General features: G+C 35.4%; 1 protein-coding gene across 2 annotated transcripts; it reads left to right on the top strand.

Annotated features, from left to right (window-relative positions):
• The first annotated feature begins 13,658 nt into the window (after positions 1–13,658).
• LOC107868072 (cystathionine gamma-synthase 1, chloroplastic) lies at positions 13,659–18,973 on the top strand. Of its 2 annotated transcripts, XM_016714639.2 has the most exons (11): positions 13,659–14,270; positions 14,441–14,544; positions 14,789–14,862; positions 14,946–15,114; positions 15,373–15,432; positions 15,523–15,726; positions 15,820–15,906; positions 16,379–16,486; positions 17,349–17,444; positions 17,541–17,659; positions 18,441–18,973. In XM_016714639.2, the coding sequence occupies exons 1-11, from the start codon at positions 13,790–13,792 to the stop codon at positions 18,562–18,564; spliced, it is 1,626 nt and encodes a 541-aa protein (XP_016570125.1). In that variant the 5' UTR covers positions 13,659–13,789; the 3' UTR covers positions 18,565–18,973. The 2 variants fall into 2 exon arrangements, with proteins under 2 accessions (XP_016570125.1, XP_016570124.1); XM_016714638.2 differs by having other exon boundaries at positions 13,693–14,270; positions 15,373–15,726.
• The last annotated feature ends 1,118 nt before the right edge of the window (positions 18,974–20,091 follow it).

The following is a 20,091-nucleotide window of genomic DNA, read 5'->3' as shown; positions in this document are numbered from 1 at the left end:
TTCAATTCCGTGGCTCATTTTGGTTCCGAGTTCGATATAAGTTGAAAAGCAATTTAAAATACTAAAGCTCAAATGTTTTTAGGAGAACTCAAACATTTGTCCCCTTGTCTAAGGTCTTGTATTAAAGACTTGTCTTCAATTTTAATTAAATTAATTTAGTTATTATTAATAATTGATTAATTTGAATAAACAAATGACTAACCTATTATAAACATCTGTTGTAATAGATGACTAACTTGTTGCAACAAATAGATAATCTGTTGAAAATAAATTAAAATACTAGGGAACTCAAATATTTTTAGGAGAACACAAATGTTTGTCCCTTTGTTGTAGAGACGTCTTTAATTTTAGCTAAATCAATTTAGTTATTACTAATAATTACTTAATTTGAATCAACAGATGACTAACATGTTACATCAGATGATTCATCTGTCGGAAATTATCAATTAGATAGAAAATCTGTTGTAACAGATGGGTCAACTATTAAAAAGCAATTAAAATATTAGAGAACGTAAACGTTTTCAGGAGAACTCAAATGTTTGTCCCCTTGATCCTTTTGTATTTGATGTATGGTATATTATTTTTTGTCTTCTTTACCTGTTTTATAAATTTTTTCATGTGTTTTACTTATTCGTTGTGCCTATGTTGACATTACTTCATAGCTTATTTTGTAAGTGAAATTATAATTTTTGTTGAATTTCTTATTTGATGTATCTGCTACTGCTACAATGATAGAACCTGCAACATGAATCCAATATATGAGTCATCTATTGCAATAAGTGAGTAATTTATTGCAATATATGATTAATCTGTTGCAACAGATGACCTATATATTGGATTTCTATTACAACACTATAAAATGAATTCAACAGATGAGTAATCTGTTGCAACAAATTAGTCATATTTGTTGCAACAGATTACTCATTTGTTGCAATAAATTAGTCATGTATGTTGCAACAGATTACTCATTTGTTGCAATAAACTAGTCATATATGTTGCAACAGATTAGTCATATATGTTGCAACATATTACTAATCTGTGCAACAAATTAGTCATATATGTTGTAACAGATTAGTCATATATGTTGCAACATATTACTAATTTGTGCAACAAATTAGTCATATATGTTGCAACAGATTAATAATCTGCGCAACATATTAGTCATATATGTTGCAACAGATTACTAATCTGTTGCACAAATTAGTCATATATGTTGCAACAAATACTCATCTGTTGGATTCACGTTACATATTTTATCCATTATTAAAAAACAACAGTAGCAGATACATCCAGATGAGAAATTCAACTAAAAAATAACAAATATTAAAAAAATAACAAAAAACATAAAAAAAAATAACAAACACCAACAAATCAAGTTTCTCATTTTCGTCATAACTTAAAAGCCCTAATTTTTTACTTGTGAAAATTAAAAAGAAACGATGAAGAACTCGACGTTGTAGTCACCGAAGAATGTTGTCACGTCGACTGACGGTTGAAAGTAAAAAAGGAACGGGCAAGAACTCAAAACTATTTGTTGTCAGAGGTTGAAGTTGCATAAGATTGAAGGGAGAAATTTAAAAAGTTGTTGGTTGGGAGAAGTTAGAGAGAGAAACTATCGAGAGAAAGAGACAAGAGAGAGAGATTGATTTGCAGAGGGAGGGAAGTTTTGTGGGTGTGGGTTAATTTGTATTTTTGAAAAGATTAAAAATTTTAGAAAATATTAATCAAGTCCACAATTAACCTAATTAAGTTTTTTAATTATGTTTGACCCTTTAAATTGGTCAACATTACCAATCCTTCATTCAAGATTTAAAAGACACCTTTCCTTTAATTTTCTCAAGTTACTTCAGGTCAATAAAAGTTGATTTTATTTCATCTTAAATATGAAGTTGTAGAGCATTATTCCACTTTACTAAAAAAATTAATCTTTTGTTGTTGCTTAACAACTTTACTTCTCTAAAGGTAATGATAAATTCATCTGAATTGATCATATTAAGTATTAGGAAAGTGAAGATTGATAAATTTATGGATTTGCATGTTCTTATATTTTAAGATATGAAAGAATATTATTTTTTCCTACATTCTGTCACTTTTTATTTCTCATATAATAATAAGTTAATTTGTTTAATTTCATTTATTATTTTTATGGTTGTTTTTCATTTAGAATAATTGTGAATTTATACAGAATTTAAACCAATTCTTGCAAGCTTTCCTTTTTGTTTTTGAATCATATGCTGTGACTTTGTTTAAAAATTTGACATATAATAAAAATTTTTGTAATGTTAAAATCATCAATATTTTCATGAAATGTTTTATGAGAGGAAACAATGAAATATGAAAGCAACAATTAAGAATCTTAGAGTCGGATGTATTACTAATACAAACTCATGATTAATATTGTTCAATTAGGGAAGACAACAATATTTCAAAATGGACCGTAAAATAAGAGCTTCTGAATAGTTGTTAGATGATAATTGATCAATTTCAATAAAAATTCAACTTTAATTTTTCAATGAACCTTTATTTGACAAAAAAAAAAAAAAGACAATGGAAATGCAACTCTTCAATAACATAATGATAGTCATATTTATTACATGACTCAAAGAGAGATATTAGAATATAACTCTAAATATAATCCACAAAACAAAATGAAAGAGAAACTCTATTAACTTTTAAATTTTTGCGATTCTATTTAATTGCATCAAATCGTAAGATATTTGCCATTTTGATACATTATTATTTTTGTTTCTTTATGATTAGATATATTAACATATCACTTATATTATGATAACTTCTTTAATTAACATATTGGTATGAACAAATCATTAAGAAGGAATAAAACATGGGTAAAGGAGCCCAAAGATGTGTGTCAATAAGCAAAAGAATTTTTTAATCATGAATATAATAATTTGTTTACCAGTCGAGTTTTTTATTTACCTTTTATTTCTTAATTTTTTTTTATTAATTGAATGATATTTCTGGATAGTATGAAATAATTTACTATATGGGTGCTTGGTGTGAAAATATTTTTAAGAAAATATTTATAGAATAACAAGTTGTTTCTTACTTATTTTCTTATGTTCGATATATTAACAAAAAATATTTTCCCTAAAGTATTTGTATATATATATACAAAACAATAAGCATGAATAGTTTAGAGTGTTTAATATTATGGTTGGAGGAGGGGAGAGGGGCAGGGGATCGTGGTGGGTCGATGGGGGGTGGGGGTGGGGTAGGTTAGAGGTGTAGAGAGTGTGGGGTAAGCGGGGTGGTTGGATGTAATGGGGTTGACCAGGTAGGGAAAAATTATTCTTTTTCAAAAATAAAAATTGGGGATGTGGAGACGTGGGTCAGGATAGGAGGTAGGGGATGCGGTAGAAAATAATGTTTAATTTTTATTAATGAGTAATCTTATAAATTGTATGTTCATAACTTTTCAATCGAGAGTGATAAATGTTAGAATTTGAAATAAGTTTCGAAATTTGACACAATCGAGTTCTTTTGGTGCAATTAGTTGTTGTTTTGAATTGATAGATAAAAAAATTTAAGTTTGAAACGAAAGATAAAAATGTAATCACATAAATCAAATGAATAAACATAAAAGTCCTAACTACAAAACGAAAAGTTATTTAATATTTTATACTTATTACTTTTAAAAATCAGGAACAAAATATGATAAAAATACTAATTTCATTCCTTTTCATGTCAAAACGTATAAAATAGTCGCGACTGCTGTTATATATTGACAAAATCAATTATAATTTCACTATTAAAAATTATAGTTAATATTTTATAGTCAATTTTAAAATATGTAATGATACAATAATTTATTTTTTAAAAAAAATCACTTTTATCATTTCAAATGTATAATTTAATATTTTTTTAATGATAAAGAACAATAATTTTTAGAGAGAAGGGGATCACCTTCTCTCTAACTCCCACACCATTCTTTTCTAGAGTCATGACCACCTCACACTCATACCCTTTGACCCCGCCGGAACCACTCGATATACCCGATGGCCATATGGCTAATGACCCCCAAGTAAACCCTCTTTAGTGAAGTGGTAAGAGACAACTCCTCCCTGATCACTGAACCGATATCGACATTAGAATTCTTCCTGTCCCCAGACTAGAACTGTGCAAATTTTGATTCAAATCGTTAACCCGGACCAATAATTTACTTATCGGGTTAACAGGTTAGTTTTTTAAGTAGTCAAGTCGGTTTTCGGGTTTAATTTTTTTAATATTGGGTTGTCGGTTCGGGGCTTGGTTATGTTGATTTTTGTATCGGGTGCCTCGATAACCCGATAACAAAATACATACTGATGCTACCCATATTGGACCATTACCCAGTGGCGGCTGGCCACTGTCATTCCCAATTCTTAAGCCCACTCCACTGTCCATTACCTAGAAAGCCACTTAGGGTTTAATTCCCATTTGACAATTTTATTCTCTCACTAATCACTGCCTCTCACTCTCAAGTCTCAGGACTCACTCTCTCATAGTATCAACTCTCACTCTCAGTATTGCACATAGTCACAAACTCAAGAGAGACAGTGAACTCTCAGCAATCAAATTTCAAGAGACCAAACAGGCAAAGATAATTTCCTCGAAATCACCGTGGTCAGACCGCCGATACTACCCAAAAATTCCTCCATCCTCCAGTTTTTCCTTCCTTTTAGTTTAATATCTCTATGCAATCTCTGTTCAACTTTATCTATGTAGTAGATTCGAAATTTAGCTCTTTTTCTATTGTTGTGGCCTGTGGTCTTAGTGTTAAGTGTGTGTATGCAAATTTTTTTATCAACTACGTATAGTTGTAGTGTGCAATCCGACATTTTTTCTGCTATATTTGAAGTTGGAGTTAGTGTTGGCTTCTTATTTCTTTAGGAGAGTTACACTATGCATTGTGTTTTGCTTTTATAGGTGTAGCAGATCCAGAATTTAGGTCTTTAGTTATGGTTGTGGACTTCGTGTGTGACTATGTGTATGTCAAATTTGAAGATGTTAGCTTTTAATTGCTTTAGGAGAGTTAAAAGTTGTCTTTCACCATTATCCTGTTAAAATATGAAATTAATCATTTTGACTGTTACTTTAGATTTTCCTACTCTATTTGTGCTAGACCAGTAGACACTAGATAGTTTTAAATTTATGAATTGTGACTTTAGTTTGAATGTTTTTTTAATTTGTATTATATTTGTGGCTATGTGCATTGAAAGAGCAATAAGCAGTAAGGCCTAAGCAGTAAGCAGTGAGCACTAAGTTGTAGCCTGGCAGTCTGAAGTAGCTTACTTACTAGCTTTGGACTTTAAATTATATATGTTAATGTTAATGGTTAACCCGATAATAGAACCAATAATAATGAAAAACCAATAAACCGATAACCGATTAACCGATATCTTAATAGTTCTTTAATGTTTTCGCATATATACAAACCAACAATGAATAAGTAAAATGGATAATTTTCAAAACCGAACCAAACTGATCGATATGCAGCCCTACCCCAAACACAAATGATCAAGATAGTTCTATCAGTTTGTCCCCAGAGGAGAAAAAAAGAATCTATGCATCGTGGAGGTACTCTGTAATCATCAAACTACTAGGAAAAAAATTACACCACCAGTACTTCAAAAAAAAGCTAATAGATCTTTGAAAATCGAAGAAGGCCTTCCCTTTAATTGATTTAGGGTTTGACTACTATACCGTGAAATTCACAGAATTAAAATCACCGAAGAGGTTTTTGCAAGAGGGGCCATGGTTTGTGGCCGGGGCATATCTCTCAATTCGGCTTTAGGAGCGAAATTTTGATTCTAAATAAAAACTGATCGAATCAACGACGATCGGGTTATGACTCCCTCAATTACCCACCAAATTCTTCGACAATTTAATACTCCAACGGGTAGGTCACAGATTGGGTAAGCTACTTAAAGTTGACGCCTGTACCTCCTCAAACCTCAAAGCAAAGTACGCATGTATTTGTGTTTAGGTACGGTTGGGCATATCGCTAAAATCTGTTGTTAAGATCGGCATCCATATTCAACCAGTCCATTATAAGAGCAAAGACTTCCTATGTAAATCTTGCGGTTGCTTGGGACATACAATGTGGAATTGCCCCAATATCAAGCACACCAAGAGAGATACTCCATCAAAAACTAGTAGTGAACACGTACCGGCGGAGGAAAAATGGACGACGGTCAGTTTCAATCGCAAGAAAAAGAACCGTCATCTCCTGGACATGGAGGTAAACCAACCCTAAAGGACATCAAAACGAAAAGGTTTAATCCCTTTTCTGGTATGTTTCTAGATCTAAACCACGCAACTCAAACCTCAACGGAGATCTCCGACGACCCAACTAAGGCGGTTACAGGTAAGTTCCCTAACTCCTCCTTTAAACCTAATGGACCGGGTATTTCGGGGTCCAGTTTTCTAATCAGGCCCAAATTGGGACATCCCAATGGCCAGACTAATTCTGAAGCCCAGTTGGGATCTGTCCCTCCTTTTAAGTTCGAACTACCTAAGCCCAATTCCCATATTCATTCTAATAAAAAAAGGCCCAACCCCTTGGGCCAAGTTCACCCAAGTGAAGAAGAGAATGCTCTCTTGGCCCACTCTAACTCCATTCATGCTGCTAATCAGGCTGAGCTGGACACTGACTCCATCTCACTTATCTCCCCTCAGTCGATTGACCTTCCCACTGAGAAAGTTTTATCGGTGCACATCAATCAAAAAGCTCAGAGGGTCTTTTCTAACACTCAAGCATTTAATGCTTAGCTTAATGGTAATGATGGGAAATGCACCGTTTCCAATTTAGGCACTACTTCTAATCAGGTAATTTCCACTTCTACTTCCTCTTTTACTGCTCAGCTCTCTTCCACTAAATACTCCAATGGCCTCATTGAGTCAGAACCAACCTCAACCACTGGTCTTCTCCACCAAGCCATTGGAATCGAACTACTTCCCAGCTTCATGGTTGGAGATCTGTCTATCCTAATAAACCATCCCTTTGAAGCTCAATGTGAAGTGAAGCCCCATCACCCTACTGATTCAGAACCCCCACTATTTAGTTCAACTGATAAGGGAGAGAATGAACCAAGGTCTGATCAATTATGGTCAAAATATGTGGATAACCACAATGAGAAGTATCTTCAGCCAGGGTCTAGTGACCAGTTGGTCAACATACCTAATAGCTACAGAACTGTCTAACATGAGTCAAAGTTTTCCCTTCTTTCCCACCCATATACCGGAACTCCTATTGGAGGGGCTTCTTTTTATGAAAAGCTCTGGGGAACCCCTTCCTACAGTACCAACATCATTATCACTAGAGATGATGAAAAGGAAGAAGACACTGGAAGCTTTGAGAGAAAGCAACAGGGAGATGGAAAGCATTCTAGCTTCCCTGAAGCCCCCTCGCACAGAAACCATCACTCTAGAAAAGACTCTCTTTCACCCCTTCGAGGACCTTACCAGAGAACTCCTTCTAACTCTAATCCAGTCGATCTCAACAAATTCGATATAGAAATAAAACTTCTAGGAATAGGCATCCTCTATTCCATGAAGCTGACTCCCTTCTCAAGGATGCATATTTTCTCTCCCCTGTTGGACAAGGAGAAGAACATGATGGAAAATCTTCTATCCCCCTTACCAACCCCTTAATGATCACTATAATATGGAATTTTAGATGGGCCAATAATCTTGAGTTCAGAAGACATTGCTTAGCCATAATGAACTCTCACAAACCAGCTCTTGTAGCCCTCATGGAGACTCGTATGGCTGACCACAAAAGAATTATTTAGCCCCTTGGTTTTAACAGTCAAATCCAGTCCCCTGCTATTGGGAACTCCGGGAGGACAGTTATTATGTGGGATAATACCTCCCTTTCCATCCAGGACATTACTGTCCACCCTCAGGCCATAGACGTTAAAGTAAAGGTACACAATCCTCCTTCTATATTTTTTTTCAGTGTCATTTATGCTAGTACTGATTTCTGTAATAAACTGGTCCTCTGGGACCACATCTGTAATTTTGCTGACTCCCACATTTCTCCTAACAATAATCCCTGGCTTATTGGGGGTGACTTTAATAAAGTTCTCAGAGCCTCAAAAAAATTTGGGGAGAACAGTATTAATAAAAACAGGGTTAATGCCTTTTGGAGCAGCATTAATCACTGTAATCTTGCTGACCTAAGATTCAAGGGAAGCAAATTTACTTGGACCAATAAAAGATACAAGAATAGAAGGTCTCACATCCTATAAAGGCTAGATAGGTTCTTGGCTAACACTGAGTAGTTACATCTTTTCCCTGATTCAATTGTTACCCACCTTCCTAGAACCCACTCTAACCATTGTCCTCTGCTGGTCACCCCCATGAGGTCCCAGCCCAACTCTAATAAGCCTTTCAGAGTAGAATCTAAGTGGTGCTCCCATCCTAATTTTACTCAAGTTGTTCAGAACTCATTTGAGGGGACACCTACTTGACTGAAGCTATCTATCTATTCCAACAACATGCCATCAACTGGAATAGGTTGACCTTTGGCAACATCTTCAAAAGGAAAAGAGATACCTTAGCAAAACTCTCAGGTATTTAGAAATCCCCCAGCTACCCTACTAGCCTATTCCTGCAAGACCTAGAAAGAACCCTCACTGAGGATTACAGCCTCATCCTTAGGAAGGAGTAGGAGTTCTGGAGACTCAAATCTAAAATCTCCTGGTTAGCTGAGGGGATTCTAATACCAAATTTTTCCATTCCTCCACCCTTAATAGAAGAAGAATAAATATGATCAATGCTCTTAAAGATGATAGTGGTAACTGGGTAATGGCACATGAAGCCATTAAGCTCCATATTACTTCCTACTACCAGTCTCTTTTTATGACCAGCCATACTTGCTCCTTCAAATCCTGTCAAACTAATCCCTCCTCCAGGGGATCCATCTTCTCTGAGGATCACTCCCTCCTGGATAGCATTCCTGCTCCTAAGAAAATCAAAAGCACTATTTTTTTTCTTTAAACCTGATAAGGCCCCTGGGCCTGATGGTCTACACCCCTTTATTTACCAGAAATACTAGGATATTCTTGGTCCTCCTGTTATCAGATTCTGTGAAGAAACCTTCTCCATAGAATCCATTGACCCTAATGTAAACTCCACCTACCTTTGACTCGTTCCAAAATGCTCTAATACCTTCAATCTCAGGAACTTTAGACCTATTGGTCTTTGTAATACTCAATACAAGCTGATCACTAAAATTATTGCTAGAAGGATCAAGCCCCACCTGGCTAATATCATTGGTCCTAGTCAAGACAGTTTTCTTCCTAACAGAAGGACCTCTGATAATGCTATCATAGTTCAGGAGGTGATCACTTATTTCTAAAGGATGAAGGGGAAATTGGGTAGCATGATCCTCAAAATTAACTTGGAGAAAGCATTTGATAGGATTGAATGGTCCTTCATAAGGCAGGCTCTCCATTTCTTCAACAACCCCCCCAATCTCCCCTCTCTTATTATGTCTTGCATCTTCACTTCCACCATTCCTATCCTAGTCATTGGACAAAAGACCATCTTCTTTACACCTACCAGAGGTATAAAGCAAGGGGATCCCATCTATCCTTACTTCTTTATCATGTGCATAGAGCTCCTATTTAGGAGAATTGACGATGAAGTAGATATTATAACCTGGCATCCTATCTCTATCAGTAAAAGGGCCCAAAGTTTTCTCATATTTTCTTTGCTGATGACCTTACCCTCATTGCCAGGGCTTCTACTAACAACAGTGTTACCATTTCCAAAGTGCTTCAGGATTTTAGTGTGCACTCTGGTCAAAAGATCAACCACTCTAAGTCTAAAGTCTTGTTCTCCAGGAATTGCTCTTCCCAAATCAAGGATCAACTTTCTACCATCCTTTCCATTAACTCCTCTGAATCCTTTGGGAAATACTTGGGCTTTCCTATCCACCATAAAAGACCTTCCAATAGAGATTTCAACTTTATCATTGATAATCTCAATGCAAAGCTTACAGGCTGGAAGACTAACCTTCTATGTATGACAAACAGAGTAACTCTTGCTAACTCTTCTCTTAACAACATTCCTACTCATGCCATGTAATTCACCTCCCTCCCTAGTGTCATCCTTTCCTAGATTGATAGGATTCAAAGAAAATTTTTCTAGGGAACCTCTTCTGAGAAAAGGAAGCTGCATCTTCTGAGTTAGGATACTATCTCTAGGCCTAAGAGAGTTGGGGGCCTTGGGATCTAAAGGGCTAAAGAAAGGAATGATACTTTCAGTGCTAGTATAGCCTGGATGTGTTATCATAACAATAGCAGCTTATGGGCCTCTATTCTGAGGAATAAATATGAGAAATATAACCTCCCTAGGTTCAATCCTCATTCCAGAATTTGGAAATTCATCTCCCATGGTAGTGGCCTCTGTAGATTTGGGACACAATGGGTGGTTAAGAATGGGTTAAATATCAAATTTTGGATGGACAGATAGATCCCCCACTTCCATTCTCTAAGATCCATGGTTCATGTCCCTCTCACAACCTTTGAGGCCAACCTGACCTTGGCTGAGGTCTGGAATGAAGGAGCTTAGAACTTCTCAAGTCTTTCCCTTCAACTCCCTCAAGACCTCATAAACAATATTCAAAGCTACTTTATTAGGAACCCTAAGCTTAGAAATGATAGATTGATCTGGTGCCTTTCTGGCAATAAATGTTTTACCACCAACTCCATGTACAACCTCATCACTTCCAATGTCCCTGATATTATTGCTGGGCATACTTTTTTGTGGATTTGGAAAGCCAACTACCCCCGAAAATCAAAACCTTTCTTTGGTTTGTTCAGCACAACAGGCTCCCTACCTCTCTTTACCTAAATAAAATAGGGATGGTTAATAGCTCTGCTTGTAAGGTTTGTAACTCCCAAATTGAGGATCTGGTTCATATCTTTTTTTAGTGTCCCATAGTTAAGGATTTCTGAAACCAACTTTTTAATGCTGGTTCCAAGATAAATGGTTTGAACATTACTAGTCTTTACTTCCAAAATTGGCACTCCACCTGAACTCTGTTGCGCCATAAAAGCTTTGATAGAATGATTAACGGGCATAACATTCTGCTCTGTAGTCTATGTGGAAGAATAAAAACCACAATTTTTTCAACAACCTTACATTCCCCCAATTGTTTGCAGGTCTATAATAAGACCCTGGAGTACACTACCCTAGACTCTCCTAATAAACAAGGTCAGAGGAGAATGGACATCCATTTAAAATGGATCAGCCCCCCTCAAGGTTCCTTTATGCGTAACACTGATGGAGCGTGTAAAGGAAACCCTGGTAAGAGAGGTATTGGGAGAGTGATTCATAATTCCAATGGTAGCTGGCTCCTCAGCTTTGCGAAAGCTAACCCCTAGGCCACTAATAACCAAATGTAGCTACTTGCCCTCCAGGAAGGACTACGCCTAATAGAGGAAAATAATCTTGTTCCTATTGAGATATACATTGATTCTATAGAAGTTATTAAATGGTTAACCAATGGCAATTTACAGAATGACTCTACCATTACTGATTGCAGGTCAAGACTAAGAAGACTAGGAAAGCCCAAGGTGTCTCATTGCTTTAGTGAGCAGAACGGAGTAGCGGATGCTTTGTCTAAGCTAGGCTCACAAATGGAAGTTCAACCCTTAAGCAGTCTTTTTGAAGTTCCGCCAATGTGTGCGCAAAGAGCTCCGTAGGCAGACATAGCGGGAACTTTTTTTTTTGTAAGATCTGTAAATGAAAGTAATTATTCTCCGGATACGACATCTGATTTTTGCTATGTAATCGAACTTGATTAACATTTTGGACCACTGATCCCCCTACTTTAATTTTATTGCAATCTTTCTGATAAAAAAATGATATCCTTATACTAGGGTGTGTTTGGTATGATTGAAAATGTTTTCTTATTTTCCATTGTTTGATTGTAGTTAAATGTTGGGAAAATATTTTCCATGACAACTTATTTTCCTCCATTTGAAGGAAAATGACTTCCCTCATAGGCCAAGGAAAGTCATTTTTCGGAAAATGACAAATATGACTTATGCCTCCAGCCCCACCCTTCTTTTCCACCCCAACAACATTCATATTCATGTTTCTAAAAAAATTCACATTACTACAAAATATTTGTTATTGTGGTTTGCTTCAATTTTTCACTACTTGAAATAAAAAATAGTGAAGCCCAAATATTTTTCTTTTACAATGTTCGTTAAATGTATTGTTATTTCCATATGCATAGAGAAAGACTTACCTATGTTACTTTTGCTAATTGCATATTTTATTTTGCCATCGATGTAGCTTGTTTTACAAGGTTGAATAAGCTTGTCGTTCCGTTGTATTTCTATTGATTGTAGTATCTTGAGATTATCCTAACAAAATGTTGAAAAATGTCTCCTATATTTGCTAATTAGTAGTTGATTAAATTTAGTGATTGTAATATTTTAGTATTCGATATTGATATTATTTTCTATGCTTAAATTAGTACTTACAAACTATTGAGTTGCTAGAGGCACTGATATACTAGTTAATAGTTAGTAGTATTTTCTAAAAAATATTTTTTCACTCACCAATCAACCACTAGAAAATATTTCTCTACAAAATATTTTCTACTCACCAACCAAACACCATAAAATATTTTTTACTCGCCAACCAAATGTGAGAAAATAAATAGAAAATTAACTTATTTTTCAGAAAAACTCTTTCCATTTGGGGTGTGTTTGGTATGAAGGAAAACATTTTTCAGAAAATGTTTTCCAGTTTTCTTATGTTTGGTTGGCTTATATGTTTTGGAAAATATTTTTCAAACCAACTTATTTTCCTTAAATCTAAGGAAAATGACTTCCCTTCAAAAAATAAGGAAAGCATTTTCCAAAACTCTCTTTCAACCTCATTTTAAAGTTGAAATATTCATACAATTCTCAAAATCATCTACCCCGCCCCCAATACCCTATCACCCAGACACCACCCCTATCCCCACCCCATCCCTACCCCTACCCCCATCCCCCACCCCCAAAAATTCAATTGTTTTAAAAAGTATTTCAAAATTTTTTCTTAGTCCATCTCCTACCCCTACTCCTACCCCTACCAGCCCCCTTCCAAAAACAATATCTATATTTTATTTAAAAATTCAAACTTTTCTCTTACCCCACACCCCTACCCTCCCTCCCCGTTATCATCCCCCTCTCCCATCACTTCCCCCACCCCACCCCGCAACCTCAAAAAACAAAATTAAATTTATTTTTTAAAAAAATTCAATTTATTTCCCCTTCCCTCTTACTCCCCTATCCTGACCCCTAGCTCCTACTACCCCCTTTCTCCCTCCCTGCCAATTTTTTTAATTTTTTTTTAACAAAAAAAATTTAAAATTTTTTCTTACCCCACCCCTACTGTCTATTCTGACGCCCCCACCCACCTGCCTACCAATCCCTTTCTAAAAAAGATTATAAAATGTATTTTTACGTTTTAACTAAACACTAAAATATATTTTTTGAAAAATATTTTTTCATTCAACAACCAAATATTAGAAAATATTTTCAAAAAATATTTTCCATCCACTAACCAAACATAAAAAAATAAATAAGAAATCAACTTGTTTTTCAAGAAAACGTACATTTTCCTTGGTACCAAACACACCCTTGGTGTGATATGTGATAAATAAGATCCCAAAAATTCTCTCGAACAAAATCTCATTTCTCTTCCTCTTTAATTAGAATTTAGAAGATTCATTAGAGGGGGCGCCGTCGGTGATATCGCGTTTTCACCCTCTAATTCAATGGCCGTTTCAAGCTGTGCTAGGGCATTTCCTTCCTTCGAATGCCGTTCCAACGCTGATTTCTCAGGTGGCGTTCCACGTCATGATGTTCCTAACGCCGGCATTCGTTTTTCAGGGAAAGCGAACTTGCAAAGTCGCGGATCGTCGTTTTTTGGTATGTATTCTCTGATCCTTAGGTTTCCGCCCAACTTCGTGAGGCAGCTGAGCGTCAAAGCTCGAAGGAACTGCAGCAATATCGGTTTAGCACAAGTTGTTGCGGCTTCATGGTCTAATAACCACGCTTCTCCTGACTTTATACCGACGGCTAAGGCCGTCGATGCTACCGCCGCCATTGCTCCTCTTGATATTACCACAGGTCATGAGGAGATGGCGATGGTGGAAAATCCGCCTTGTGCTGCTCGACCTGTACAGATTGAGGATTTGACAGGTGTCAAATATTCTTCGTTTTTGAGTTATGATGGAAGCATCGCAATTCATGCCGGTATATATACGCCTTCTAGAGTATTTTCAAACTCGAATGTTTAGTTTTTCTGTTCTCTCTGTTATGCCGTGATTTGTGGATTTACTCGGATATTACAGATTACATAGGGTATTCTTTTAGATGATCGGGTTGAGGCTTAGATGACTGATTGATCTGCTTGCGTTTTCCAGGTGAAAGGTTAGGACGTGGTATTGTTACTGATGCAATAACTACCCCAGTGGTTAACACATCTGCTTATTTCTTCAACAAGACTTCTGACCTCATTGATTTCAAGGTATTTGCTGTAATGGGCCTTTACTTTCCTATAAAATAGTTTCACTAGCTAATTCTAGTGAATAGTTTGCACCAGAAAAATGTGAGCCATATGAGTTAAGGGAAGGCAAGTGATGTGCTTGGTCAGTAGTCAGGTCATGTGAGATCTGATATAGCAGTTAGTATCCTTGTGTTGGTAAGAGAGAATGCTAAGGTTAGCTGAATTTCTCTTTTTGGTTTGGTTTCTGTCTGTGATACTTTGGCAGGAGAAAAGACGTGCAAGTTTTGAATATGGGCGCTATGGGAACCCCACTACTATTGTTGCAGAGGAGAAGATAAGGTGAGGTACTTAAGGGGAACTTTTCCCTTTCCCTTCTCCAGTTTCTTTTATGTCATTGGTAGTTAAGACGTCTGCTGCAACAGTGCACTGGAGGGTGCTGAGTCAACCTTGCTAATGGCATCTGGAATGTGTGCTAGTACTGTTATGTTGTTGGCATTGGTTCCTGCTGGTGGGCATATTGTAACAACAACAGACTGCTATAGGAAGACCCGAATATTTATTGAGACGATACTGCCTAAAATGGGAATCACGGTATTTACCTATTCCAAATGTTTAAGATACTTGAAGCTTCTAGTTGGAAAGCATAGAATATTTTTAGTATTTCTTGACACAAGAAGAGAATTGGATACGGAACTGTTTACTGAATAAATGGGCCATACACTTTCATTTCCTTTCTATCCTAATAACTTATTTATATATTCAAGTCTAAAAGAAGTTCCGTCACCGCTCATGCTTTATGCTGATATCATCTGTATAGTTATATAATCTCAGTTCCTTTATCCATTGCAGGCGACAGTCATTGACCCAGCTGATATTGGAGCTCTAGAATCGGTGCTATGTCAGAGGAAAGTCAGTAGGCTGCTTATTTCATCGACAGTTTTGAATTATATGTATATAATAACTGAACATCTCCAGCGCCTTGAACCTTTTTCCATGCAGGTGACTCTTTTCTTTACCGAGTCTCCAACAAATCCATTCCTGAGATGTGTTGACATTGAGTTGGTTTCAAAACTTTGCCATGAAAAAGGAGCACTAGTTTGCATAGATGGGACGTTCGCAACTCCCCTTAACCAAAAGGTCCTTGCACTAGGGGCTGACCTCGTTGTGCACTCTGCGACAAAATATCTTGGTGGCCACAATGATGTATGGTGGCGTCAAATGATGTTCAGCAATTTAAATGTCGATGCCACCTCTAACTTTATCAGACTTACTGCTAGACAATTCCATTTGTTGCAGGTTCTTGGAGGTTGCATTAGTGGTCCTGATAAGTTAGTTTCAGCAGTTCGTAACTTGCATTATATCCTGGGTGGTGCTCTCAATCCTGTGAGTCGCATTGAACTCTCTTGATATTTTCCCTGACATTTTTTTCTCTGCCTGTTTGCGATGCAAGATAAGGCCCAAAAAAGTCATCAGGGGTACCTCAATTACCATATACCTCCTAAATGGAGAACCTTTTATCATTCATCCTGAAACCCTCACTATTTTTGATAACTAATGTAACTTTTATAGAGTAAAAACAGCATCACGCTGGTAATCACATCGCTAAAGTATCAACCTAACAGAAAACCCTCACTATTTTCTTGAGATTGGAAGACCCTCACTATTTTTAAGAAACAAGAATTAACTCACCGTAGTGTAGCTTAAATTTGGTGAACAGAAATCACATTTTTCTTGTAAGTGGACTCTGGATTTGTAGTCGTGGTATTTGAGTATCAAGTGTAAAGGATGAGCTTATAGCTTATATTTACCTTGTATGTATTTTATTGAAGCATGATTCAATTTTCCCATGTATCAGAATGCTGCGTATTTGATCATCAGAGGCATGAAAACTTTGCATCTTCGTGTACAGCAACAGAACTCAACCGCACAAAGGATAGCCGAAATTTTAGAGGCTCATCCAAAGGTATTCTTAAGCTCTTTAACATCTTCAGTAGGGCATGGTGTGGATTGTACATTGTAGCTGGGCATAACCGCCAAAACTAATTTTCAAGAGATTGTGTATCTTTGAGGAAATAAAGGAGGTTCAGTTTAATGTCTGTTAAATGATAATTTGCAATATGAGGATCCCCGGAAATTTCTATTTGTTCGAGTATGTAAATAAATTGCAAATAGAATCCAAGTAATAAATGTCCATGTTTCTTTTGGGTCCCAATTCCAGTACACCCTCACCCTATTACATACAACAGTCTAATTATAGGTAATTGCTTCTTTTAGACTTCAAAGTGTGTGGACCAAAATCAAGACATGAAAAGTGGCCAGTGAAGTTCAGCCTCCTTTTCTCTTACCCGACTTTTTTGATTGTAACAAACCAGATAAGCAGGAGGCATGTCGCTTTTTTGCAGCTTAAGATCATGCTATCAGTGTCACAGAACTGCATTTCTTTTGTGGGAATGGTGTGATTCTGCTTTATTTGTTTTCTTCTTTTGTTAACCAAGATGATGCCCTTGCAAGGTGAATGCAATTTAGACAGTTCTTTCCCATGGGAAAACACACAAACAAGAACAAAGAAAACTGAGAAATATAAACCACTAATAAAGAGGGGAAGAAAACCGGTCAATGTTGGTAATGGATTTCCTCTTGCCAGCCTTTCCTTAAACTCATTTTTTGTGTGTGTTTGGCTCAAATTTGCTTGATGTTAATTTTTGCTAACCCACTGTATCTCTAGCTTTTTCTTGGACAGTTCAGTGGCCTGGTATTTTCTTTGCTTCACAGTTTTTTGTTCCATGTTTGCCACTGCTATCATATATAATAAAATTGAGTTGCAGGTGAGATGTGTGTATTATCCAGGCCTTTCAAGTCATCCAGAACACCATCTTGCAAAGAGACAAATGACTGGTTTTGGTGGTGTGGTCAGTTTTGAGGTCTGTATTTTACAATCTATTACATTTAGATAGTGTATGCTTGTTAGATCCAATATTCTGGATGATGGCTGATGGATAGTTATGTTATTTAATTAGGTTGATGGGGATCTGCTGACTACTGCAAAATTTGTTGATGCTCTAAAAATTCCATATATTGCTCCATCATTTGGAGGTTGCGAGAGCATTGTGGACCAACCAGCAATTATGTCTTACTGGTATGTTGATATTTTGTGTATGGTGCAGTGTCTTTTATAATTTGTACCTTTTCTGGGCTTGAAAACTTTGATCATTATTGAGACTGGATATTCAATTAATGTAAGAGTCTAGGATTTTGATATACTTGAAGGGGGTAATTGTAATGTGGATGGTATTTGGTGGATATATGTAACCTATCTACCATGTAGGGTCTTATGACTCTAGGGAAAGACGAGCTAACAACAACTAACCCTCAACCCCAAGGAAGTTAGTATTGGCTATATGAATCTTTACTATTGTTGTCCATATGAACTCATCTTAGTCCATCATCTTCTTATCAAATAAGAATTAAAAAAGCTAGAAATTCTCTATATTCTCCACTAGCCTATGAATTTCGAGGAAATGGGTGAACATAGCCCTTTATAATTTGAAGAAAAGTATAATTACCTGGCAAAGATCTTACGTGTGTTTTTCTCTGATTTTCTCATGTTTAAAAATGAAGATATCATGTAAAAAGACAACTAAAAACAAATTTGTAGAGGGTAAAAACAAATTTGTAGAGGGCTGTAAGACCAATTAACCCATGAATTTCGGACATGATTAGAAGACTCGTAGACTACAGTGGAACATAATTAACTAGCATGTCTAAAATTTAATCCCAACTAATTGGTATTTCTTATACATATATTTTTGTTCTGTTGTGTCCTATTTTAAATTAGGAACCAAAGCAAATGAGTTCTATAATGCAATTAGCCACATATATAAGACCTAACTTGGATGGCATGCTCATTCTGAAAACAGGGATCTTAGCCAGTCAGAGAGGGCTAAGTATGGGATCATGGACAACTTGGTTCGATTCAGCTTTGGGGTAGAAGACTCTGAAGACTTGAAAGCTGATATTCTTCAGGCTCTGGAGTCCATATAGTGTGTCTTACCTGCAACCTAATTTCTTTTCCCTTTGTCACTAGATTTGAACTTTTTGCATCTTTAGTAGTTGGAGTAGGATGTTATTGATGCATCTTTTTTCTGGTGCTCCTAGAGAATTGAATTCTTTAAATGAGCTGATTCTCGTAGCAGCTAGAAAGAAATACGCATTTTTGGGTACTTGACTTGGTGACAAGTCATTGGCGGAATTGGAATTTAAAGCAAACAAGGGGGTTGAGGTTGGTAGTCAAGAAATTGTTGCATTCCACGTACAAAATGGTTCAACATTGTTCTTTACAATTTTGGTTGGAGTAAAAAATTCTGGAGGGATTTCGTGCTTTAATTTCTGGTTTCCTAGTGTAAAAACAGTCCTTGGATTGATTTGACGGAAACAAGAAAATTAATTTGTAGTGGACCGTGCAGTTTGTTTTATTTAGAAGCTCTTCCGTTTAAATCTCGAGTGAAAATTTCCGATGTCAAGCAGCGACCAATTAATTGAAGTTCAAGCTTGTTATATGTAGGCCAAAGGCATCGATAGGTATTCAAACTTATTGTCAAAATTCATTTAGACATCTAAACTAAGGCCTGTTTTTATTAGGTTCCTAAGCCCTCACATTTTGTTTCAATTGGGCTTTTTTTGTGCAGTGCCATCGTGGGAGGCACGTGAACAACATTTTTTTCACTAATTTATGAATAAAAAGATGCCAAGTGGCATTGAGGGCCTCAAAATTTTTTTAATAACAATTTTTTTCTTTTTAGACACTAAAGGCCCAAAAAAACTTTTTAATAAAACAAAAAACATTAGAGGACCTCAATTTTTTTTTTAATAAAACGGAATTTAATAAAAAATTAATTATTCAAAAGAAATTTAAAAATTTTATAATTTTTTTTTAATAATTAATTTTTTATTTTTATTTTAAAATAATTTTATAATTATTTTTTAATAATTTGGATCCTCAATGCCATTTTTTATTTTCATTTTTTTAAAATTTTATAAATTTTTTTATAATTAGATTTTTATTTTTATTTTAAAATAATTTTGTAATTATTTTTTAATAATTTGGATCCTCAATGCAATTTTTTATTTTTATTTTTATTTTTAAAAATTTTAAAATTTCTTTTCAATAATCAGTTTTTCATTTTTATTTTTTAAATAATTTTATAATTATTTTTTCATAATTTGAATCCTCAATGCCATTTTTTATTTTTAATATTTTTTATATTTTTTTTATTTTTTTTTTTTAATAAAACAGAACGCTGGGGGACGGGGGTTGGGGGTAGGTGGGGGAGTTTTATTTTCATTTTTATTTTTTTTTTATAATTTTTCTTTAATAACTAGTTTTTTTTAAAAAAAATAATTTTATAATTATTTTTTAATAATTTGGATCCTTAATGCCATTTCTTAATTTCATTGTTTTAAAATTTTATAATTTTTTCTTTTATAATTAGGTTTTTATTTTTAATTTTAGATAATTTTATAATTATTTTTTAATAATTTGGATCCTCAATGCAATTTTTTATTTTTATT

This window comes from Capsicum annuum, chromosome 4 (assembly GCF_002878395.1).
Source record: "Capsicum annuum cultivar UCD-10X-F1 chromosome 4, UCD10Xv1.1, whole genome shotgun sequence".
In the NCBI taxonomy this organism is placed as follows: Eukaryota; Viridiplantae; Streptophyta; class Magnoliopsida; order Solanales; family Solanaceae; genus Capsicum; species Capsicum annuum.
This window is presented reverse-complemented; position numbering and strand designations above follow the sequence as displayed.